This window comes from Vanessa atalanta, chromosome 18, assembly GCF_905147765.1.
Source record: "Vanessa atalanta chromosome 18, ilVanAtal1.2, whole genome shotgun sequence".
NCBI classification, from domain to species: domain Eukaryota; kingdom Metazoa; phylum Arthropoda; class Insecta; order Lepidoptera; family Nymphalidae; genus Vanessa; species Vanessa atalanta.
Window position 1 is genome coordinate 12181 of NC_061888.1, and position 10320 is coordinate 22500.

The 10320-nt window shown below is 43.8% G+C and overlaps 1 protein-coding gene across 1 annotated transcript; it reads right to left on the reverse strand.

The window, feature by feature from the left end:
* Positions 1 to 311: 311 nt before the first annotated feature.
* On the reverse strand, positions 312 to 1796 carry LOC125071089 (the record flags this gene model as incomplete). The annotated part of the gene is made up of 1 exon (XM_047681182.1): positions 312 to 1796. A coding segment is annotated over exon 1 (1485 nt), but the record flags the coding sequence as incomplete, so codon positions are not given.
* Positions 1797 to 10320: the final 8524 nt, after the last annotated feature.

The following is a 10320-nucleotide window of genomic DNA, read 5'->3' on the forward strand; positions in this document are numbered from 1 at the left end:
TGATTCTTCTGAGCTTCCTCCGTAGCCTGGCGGCTTTCCTCGCGCGGGGCGGTCCTGGTTCCTTGGACCGCTTTACCCTTCGTGATGGGGGGGTTGCAATCCCTGGCCCCCATCAGGTGCCCCGAAGGCTTGCCGGCCTCTGCGCAGACCGCGCAGCGCATCTTGGCCGTGCATTCCGCTGACTTGTGGCCGTCCGAGCCACAGCGGTAGCACAGGCCTCCCCTCTCCGCCTTCGACGGGCAGAGCGCCCGTGTATGGCCAAGGCCCATACACTTGTAGCAGCGCATAGGGCGCTGCTCCACGACGGCCACCTTGGCCGAGCTCCACCCGACGAGGAGGCGACCGGCAGCGGCCAGCTTCTTCGCTGCCGTGAGGGGGCAGGTGACGCGGACCATCCCCATATAGCCGGGTCCGCGCTGCATCACTCCGCACTTCACCGCCTCGGAGGAGCAGTCACCGGCGTGCGCGATCGCCGCGGCCAGTTTCTCCAAGGTGACGGAGTCGTCGAGCCCCGTCACCTTCAGGTCGGCCTTCTTGACCGGGCGCACTACGTCAGCGACCCCGTCGAGAACTGTGCGGAGCTTCGCCGCCAACCTATCGGCCTGCTCCGCTTGGGCTTTCGGCAGCTCGAGAGCCCTGGCTCCGGTCGCCGTGCGTCGCACCTTCAGCCCACCGCTGATTCCTAGGTCCTGGAGCTTGACACTTTGCTCCGCTCTCTCCAGGACCTGCGCGTAGGTGACGCCCTTTCCTACTGCTTCCGGCTGCAACGTGAGAACGATTGCAGCCGAGCGAGGGGTGGCCAGCTTCGATTTGGCTGGCTGGGGCGTTTTCGGCAGCGTCTTAGCGTCGGAAGAGGTGGTCTTGCTCCCCTTCCTGCCCTTCTTCACCACCGTGGACCAGGACGTCTCCTGGTTCGGTGGTGTTTGGGACGTCGCCGGTGCCGGTGCGCTCGGTAGGCAAGCGGTGGGCTTGGTCTGAGCAGCCAGAGCAGCCGCCTTCCTAGGCTTGGCTGGGGCTCCCACACCCCCGTCCTGGCGGGCCGTCGAGATAGACGGCGGTGGACCCTGCGACATCTGCGTTTTATCTGCCGCGGAGGGAGGTCGCTGCATCCTCGCCGGGAGGCGCTCCTCCAGGCCCGCCAATTGGTCCTTCATCGCCGCGCCGATCGACGTGACGATGAAGTCCTTGAGCTCCTCCATCGAAGGAGCGCCTCGCGGGGTGTTGGCCGCCTCGGTCGCCGCTGCCACCGTGGTACGCATCTCCGCGTACTCACGGCGGTGGGCCTTTAGCTCCGCCTTGAGGGAGTCAATCTCCCTGCGCATACGACTGTTATCCGCACGGAGGTTACGGGCTTCGTCGGCCTCCGTCCGGGACGCCAGAGCTTCGACGACGCCTTCCAGAGAGGCCGCTGCGTCCTTCAGCCTCTTGATGAAGCCTCCTTTGAGGTTGGAGGACTTCAGCGCGACCTCTCTAATCTCGCGTGCACTGCGGCCAGCCTCCGCGCGGAGCTCCTCGTTGCTCTGGAGGGCCGGATCCACCTTGGCTAACGAAGCAGCTTCTTCAAGCTCGGGAACGACCACAGGCGTTTTTTTGAACGCCCTGCTTCTGAGGGTCCGCTCGAAAGCGAGCTCTCTCTCCTCATCTTCTTTGGCTTTGAGCTCTATTCTTGCTCGACTGAGCCCACTTTTCTTAGGCTTGCCGCGGCGGTCGGCAGCAGGTCCCGCCGTGTCGGAGCCTGAGTCGGATTCGACGAACCGGACCGAGGCATCCGACGCTGTCTCCATATCCGTATCCATATTGCAAAAGCAGCTAAAAGGCAGCTTCCCTCAGGAAGTACGTGGCTGAGGGTGGCTCTAAGGCATCATTTATGATCCCCAGAGCCTAGGCTTACAGAATTAACAATAAAAAATTTTTTCTTAATTTTGACCCTCCCTGTTCTATATATATATTACAGGGCGGGTGGGAGGGCACAATTTTTCGGTTTTCGACCGATAACTCTCGAACGGATAGGCCGATCCGGGAGATTGAGATGTCAACGGATGCAGAGCAGAGGGCCCCACAATCGCGCCGAACACGGAAAAAAGATCGAAACAATAATAAAAAAGATATAAACGAAAAACTTAAAAATAGCTTAAAAACAGACAAAAACGGGAGATATAAGTAGGTTAAAAGTGGAATAATAATTTTAATAGTGAGAACTGAGTGAGGTATTTTTTTCAGATTTTTACGACAATAAATGGAGAAAAAATTTTGAAAAATGTACTTCGAATATTTAGAGTTTCGGTTCGCTTAAGAAGACTTTCAAGAGCGATCCGATTCTTATAGCGAATAATCGATACAGCTTCTGTTTATAAAAATTAATAGCTCCGGAACGGAGACGCCGATCCGGGAGTGAGATGTCTCGATGGATGCAGGGCAGAGGGCCCTACAAATGCGCCAAAGAGCAAAACAAGATAAGATTACAAATGAACGAATTAAAAATAAAAAACAGAAAAATATAATGAAAAAAGGTGAAAAATTTTTCGGTTTTCGACCGATAACTCTCGAACGGATAGGCCGATCCGGGAGATTGAAGTGTCAACGGATGCAGAGCAGAGGGCCCCACAATCGCGCCGAACACGGAAAAAAGATCGAAACAATAATAAAAAAGATATAAACGAAAAACTTAAAAATAGCTTAAAAACAGACAAAAACGGGAGATATAAGTAGGTTAAAAGTGGAATAATAATTTTAATAGTGAGAACTGAGTGAGGTATTTTTTTCAGATTTTTACGACAATAAATGGAGAAAAAATTTTGAAAAATGTACTTCGAATATTTAGAGTTTCGGTTCGCTTAAGAAGACTTTCAAGAGCGATCCGATTCTTATAGCGAATAATCGATACAGATTCTGTTTATAAAAATTAATAGCTCCGGAACGGAGACGCCGATCCGGGAGTGAGATGTCTCGATGGATGCAGGGCAGAGGGCCCTACAAATGCGCCAAAGAGCAAAACAAGATAAGATTACAAATGAACGAATTAAAAATAAAAAACAGAAAAATATAATGAAAAAAGGTGAAAAATTTTTCGGTTTTCGACCGATAACTCTCGAACGGATAGGCCGATCCGGGAGATTGAAATGTCAACGGATGCAGAGCAGAGGGCCCCACAATCGCGCCGAACACGGAAAAAAGATCGAAACAATAATAAAAAAGATATAAACGAAAAACTTAAAAATAGCTTAAAAACAGACAAAAACGGGAGATATAAGTAGGTTAAAAGTGGAATAATAATTTTAATAGTGAGAACTGAGTGAGGTATTTTTTTCAGATTTTTACGACAATAAATGGAGAAAAAATTTTGAAAAATGTACTTCCAACCTAACCTAACCTAACCTAACCTAACCTAACCTAACCTAACCTAACCTAACCTAACCTAACCTAACCTAACCTAACCTAACCTAACCTAACCTAACCTAACCTAACCTAACCTAACCTAACCTAACCTAACCTAACCTAACCTAACCTAACCTAACCTAACCTAACCTAACCTAACCTAACCTAACCTAACCTAACCTAACCTAACCTAACCTAACCTAACCTAACCTAACCTAACCTAACCTAACCTAACCTAACCTAACCTAACCTAACCTAACCTAACCTAACCTAACCTAACCTAACCTAACCTAACCTAACCTAACCTAACCTAACCTAACCTAACCTAACCTAACCTAACCTAACCTAACCTAACCTAACCTAACCTAACCTAACCTAACCTAACCTAACCTAACCTAACCTAACCTAACCTAACCTAACCTAACCTAACCTAACCTAACCTAACCTAACCTAACCTAACCTAACCTAACCTAACCTAACCTAACCTAACCTAACCTAACCTAACCTAACCTAACCTAACCTAACCTAACCTAACCTAACCTAACCTAACCTAACCTAACCTAACCTAACCTAACCTAACCTAACCTAACCTAACCTAACCTAACCTAACCTAACCTAACCTAACCTAACCTAACCTAACCTAACCTAACCTAACCTAACCTAACCTAACCTAACCTAACCTAACCTAACCTAACCTAACCTAACCTAACCTAACCTAACCTAACCTAACCTAACCTAACCTAACCTAACCTAACCTAACCTAACCTAACCTAACCTAACCTAACCTAACCTAACCTAACCTAACCTAACCTAACCTAACCTAACCTAACCTAACCTAACCTAACCTAACCTAACCTAACCTAACCTAACCTAACCTAACCTAACCTAACCTAACCTAACCTAACCTAACCTAACCTAACCTAACCTAACCTAACCTAACCTAACCTAACCTAACCTAACCTAACCTAACCTAACCTAACCTAACCTAACCTAACCTAACCTAACCTAACCTAACCTAACCTAACCTAACCTAACCTAACCTAACCTAACCTAACCTAACCTAACCTAACCTAACCTAACCTAACCTAACCTAACCTAACCTAACCTAACCTAACCTAACCTAACCTAACCTAACCTAACCTAACCTAACCTAACCTAACCTAACCTAACCTAACCTAACCTAACCTAACCTAACCTAACCTAACCTAACCTAACCTAACCTAACCTAACCTAACCTAACCTAACCTAACCTAACCTAACCTAACCTAACCTAACCTAACCTAACCTAACCTAACCTAACCTAACCTAACCTAACCTAACCTAACCTAACCTAACCTAACCTAACCTAACCTAACCTAACCTAACCTAACCTAACCTAACCTAACCTAACCTAACCTAACCTAACCTAACCTAACCTAACCTAACCTAACCTAACCTAACCTAACCTAACCTAACCTAACCTAACCTAACCTAACCTAACCTAACCTAACCTAACCTAACCTAACCTAACCTAACCTAACCTAACCTAACCTAACCTAACCTAACCTAACCTAACCTAACCTAACCTAACCTAACCTAACCTAACCTAACCTAACCTAACCTAACCTAACCTAACCTAACCTAACCTAACCTAACCTAACCTAACCTAACCTAACCTAACCTAACCTAACCTAACCTAACCTAACCTAACCTAACCTAACCTAACCTAACCTAACCTAACCTAACCTAACCTAACCTAACCTAACCTAACCTAACCTAACCTAACCTAACCTAACCTAACCTAACCTAACCTAACCTAACCTAACCTAACCTAACCTAACCTAACCTAACCTAACCTAACCTAACCTAACCTAACCTAACCTAACCTAACCTAACCTAACCTAACCTAACCTAACCTAACCTAACCTAACCTAACCTAACCTAACCTAACCTAACCTAACCTAACCTAACCTAACCTAACCTAACCTAACCTAACCTAACCTAACCTAACCTAACCTAACCTAACCTAACCTAACCTAACCTAACCTAACCTAACCTAACCTAACCTAACCTAACCTAACCTAACCTAACCTAACCTAACCTAACCTAACCTAACCTAACCTAACCTAACCTAACCTAACCTAACCTAACCTAACCTAACCTAACCTAACCTAACCTAACCTAACCTAACCTAACCTAACCTAACCTAACCTAACCTAACCTAACCTAACCTAACCTAACCTAACCTAACCTAACCTAACCTAACCTAACCTAACCTAACCTAACCTAACCTAACCTAACCTAACCTAACCTAACCTAACCTAACCTAACCTAACCTAACCTAACCTAACCTAACCTAACCTAACCTAACCTAACCTAACCTAACCTAACCTAACCTAACCTAACCTAACCTAACCTAACCTAACCTAACCTAACCTAACCTAACCTAACCTAACCTAACCTAACCTAACCTAACCTAACCTAACCTAACCTAACCTAACCTAACCTAACCTAACCTAACCTAACCTAACCTAACCTAACCTAACCTAACCTAACCTAACCTAACCTAACCTAACCTAACCTAACCTAACCTAACCTAACCTAACCTAACCTAACCTAACCTAACCTAACCTAACCTAACCTAACCTAACCTAACCTAACCTAACCTAACCTAACCTAACCTAACCTAACCTAACCTAACCTAACCTAACCTAACCTAACCTAACCTAACCTAACCTAACCTAACCTAACCTAACCTAACCTAACCTAACCTAACCTAACCTAACCTAACCTAACCTAACCTAACCTAACCTAACCTAACCTAACCTAACCTAACCTAACCTAACCTAACCTAACCTAACCTAACCTAACCTAACCTAACCTAACCTAACCTAACCTAACCTAACCTAACCTAACCTAACCTAACCTAACCTAACCTAACCTAACCTAACCTAACCTAACCTAACCTAACCTAACCTAACCTAACCTAACCTAACCTAACCTAACCTAACCTAACCTAACCTAACCTAACCTAACCTAACCTAACCTAACCTAACCTAACCTAACCTAACCTAACCTAACCTAACCTAACCTAACCTAACCTAACCTAACCTAACCTAACCTAACCTAACCTAACCTAACCTAACCTAACCTAACCTAACCTAACCTAACCTAACCTAACCTAACCTAACCTAACCTAACCTAACCTAACCTAACCTAACCTAACCTAACCTAACCTAACCTAACCTAACCTAACCTAACCTAACCTAACCTAACCTAACCTAACCTAACCTAACCTAACCTAACCTAACCTAACCTAACCTAACCTAACCTAACCTAACCTAACCTAACCTAACCTAACCTAACCTAACCTAACCTAACCTAACCTAACCTAACCTAACCTAACCTAACCTAACCTAACCTAACCTAACCTAACCTAACCTAACCTAACCTAACCTAACCTAACCTAACCTAACCTAACCTAACCTAACCTAACCTAACCTAACCTAACCTAACCTAACCTAACCTAACCTAACCTAACCTAACCTAACCTAACCTAACCTAACCTAACCTAACCTAACCTAACCTAACCTAACCTAACCTAACCTAACCTAACCTAACCTAACCTAACCTAACCTAACCTAACCTAACCTAACCTAACCTAACCTAACCTAACCTAACCTAACCTAACCTAACCTAACCTAACCTAACCTAACCTAACCTAACCTAACCTAACCTAACCTAACCTAACCTAACCTAACCTAACCTAACCTAACCTAACCTAACCTAACCTAACCTAACCTAACCTAACCTAACCTAACCTAACCTAACCTAACCTAACCTAACCTAACCTAACCTAACCTAACCTAACCTAACCTAACCTAACCTAACCTAACCTAACCTAACCTAACCTAACCTAACCTAACCTAACCTAACCTAACCTAACCTAACCTAACCTAACCTAACCTAACCTAACCTAACCTAACCTAACCTAACCTAACCTAACCTAACCTAACCTAACCTAACCTAACCTAACCTAACCTAACCTAACCTAACCTAACCTAACCTAACCTAACCTAACCTAACCTAACCTAACCTAACCTAACCTAACCTAACCTAACCTAACCTAACCTAACCTAACCTAACCTAACCTAACCTAACCTAACCTAACCTAACCTAACCTAACCTAACCTAACCTAACCTAACCTAACCTAACCTAACCTAACCTAACCTAACCTAACCTAACCTAACCTAACCTAACCTAACCTAACCTAACCTAACCTAACCTAACCTAACCTAACCTAACCTAACCTAACCTAACCTAACCTAACCTAACCTAACCTAACCTAACCTAACCTAACCTAACCTAACCTAACCTAACCTAACCTAACCTAACCTAACCTAACCTAACCTAACCTAACCTAACCTAACCTAACCTAACCTAACCTAACCTAACCTAACCTAACCTAACCTAACCTAACCTAACCTAACCTAACCTAACCTAACCTAACCTAACCTAACCTAACCTAACCTAACCTAACCTAACCTAACCTAACCTAACCTAACCTAACCTAACCTAACCTAACCTAACCTAACCTAACCTAACCTAACCTAACCTAACCTAACCTAACCTAACCTAACCTAACCTAACCTAACCTAACCTAACCTAACCTAACCTAACCTAACCTAACCTAACCTAACCTAACCTAACCTAACCTAACCTAACCTAACCTAACCTAACCTAACCTAACCTAACCTAACCTAACCTAACCTAACCTAACCTAACCTAACCTAACCTAACCTAACCTAACCTAACCTAACCTAACCTAACCTAACCTAACCTAACCTAACCTAACCTAACCTAACCTAACCTAACCTAACCTAACCTAACCTAACCTAACCTAACCTAACCTAACCTAACCTAACCTAACCTAACCTAACCTAACCTAACCTAACCTAACCTAACCTAACCTAACCTAACCTAACCTAACCTAACCTAACCTAACCTAACCTAACCTAACCTAACCTAACCTAACCTAACCTAACCTAACCTAACCTAACCTAACCTAACCTAACCTAACCTAACCTAACCTAACCTAACCTAACCTAACCTAACCTAACCTAACCTAACCTAACCTAACCTAACCTAACCTAACCTAACCTAACCTAACCTAACCTAACCTAACCTAACCTAACCTAACCTAACCTAACCTAACCTAACCTAACCTAACCTAACCTAACCTAACCTAACCTAACCTAACCTAACCTAACCTAACCTAACCTAACCTAACCTAACCTAACCTAACCTAACCTAACCTAACCTAACCTAACCTAACCTAACCTAACCTAACCTAACCTAACCTAACCTAACCTAACCTAACCTAACCTAACCTAACCTAACCTAACCTAACCTAACCTAACCTAACCTAACCTAACCTAACCTAACCTAACCTAACCTAACCTAACCTAACCTAACCTAACCTAACCTAACCTAACCTAACCTAACCTAACCTAACCTAACCTAACCTAACCTAACCTAACCTAACCTAACCTAACCTAACCTAACCTAACCTAACCTAACCTAACCTAACCTAACCTAACCTAACCTAACCTAACCTAACCTAACCTAACCTAACCTAACCTAACCTAACCTAACCTAACCTAACCTAACCTAACCTAACCTAACCTAACCTAACCTAACCTAACCTAACCTAACCTAACCTAACCTAACCTAACCTAACCTAACCTAACCTAACCTAACCTAACCTAACCTAACCTAACCTAACCTAACCTAACCTAACCTAACCTAACCTAACCTAACCTAACCTAACCTAACCTAACCTAACCTAACCTAACCTAACCTAACCTAACCTAACCTAACCTAACCTAACCTAACCTAACCTAACCTAACCTAACCTAACCTAACCTAACCTAACCTAACCTAACCTAACCTAACCTAACCTAACCTAACCTAACCTAACCTAACCTAACCTAACCTAACCTAACCTAACCTAACCTAACCTAACCTAACCTAACCTAACCTAACCTAACCTAACCTAACCTAACCTAACCTAACCTAACCTAACCTAACCTAACCTAACCTAACCTAACCTAACCTAACCTAACCTAACCTAACCTAACCTAACCTAACCTAACCTAACCTAACCTAACCTAACCTAACCTAACCTAACCTAACCTAACCTAACCTAACCTAACCTAACCTAACCTAACCTAACCTAACCTAACCTAACCTAACCTAACCTAACCTAACCTAACCTAACCTAACCTAACCTAACCTAACCTAACCTAACCTAACCTAACCTAACCTAACCTAACCTAACCTAACCTAACCTAACCTAACCTAACCTAACCTAACCTAACCTAACCTAACCTAACCTAACCTAACCTAACCTAACCTAACCTAACCTAACCTAACCTAACCTAACCTAACCTAACCTAACCTAACCTAACCTAACCTAACCTAACCTAACCTAACCTAACCTAACCTAACCTAACCTAACCTAACCTAACCTAACCTAACCTAACCTAACCTAACCTAACCTAACCTAACCTAACCTAACCTAACCTAACCTAACCTAACCTAACCTAACCTAACCTAACCTAACCTAACCTAACCTAACCTAACCTAACCTAACCTAACCTAACCTAACCTAACCTAACCTAACCTAACCTAACCTAACCTAACCTAACCTAACCTAACCTAACCTAACCTAACCTAACCTAACCTAACCTAACCTAACCTAACCTAACCTAACCTAACCTAACCTAACCTAACCTAACCTAACCTAACCTAACCTAACCTAACCTAACCTAACCTAACCTAACCTAACCTAACCTAACCTAACCTAACCTAACCTAACCTAACCTAACCTAACCTAACCTAACCTAACCTAACCTAACCTAACCTAACCTAACCTAACCTAACCTAACCTAACCTAACCTAAC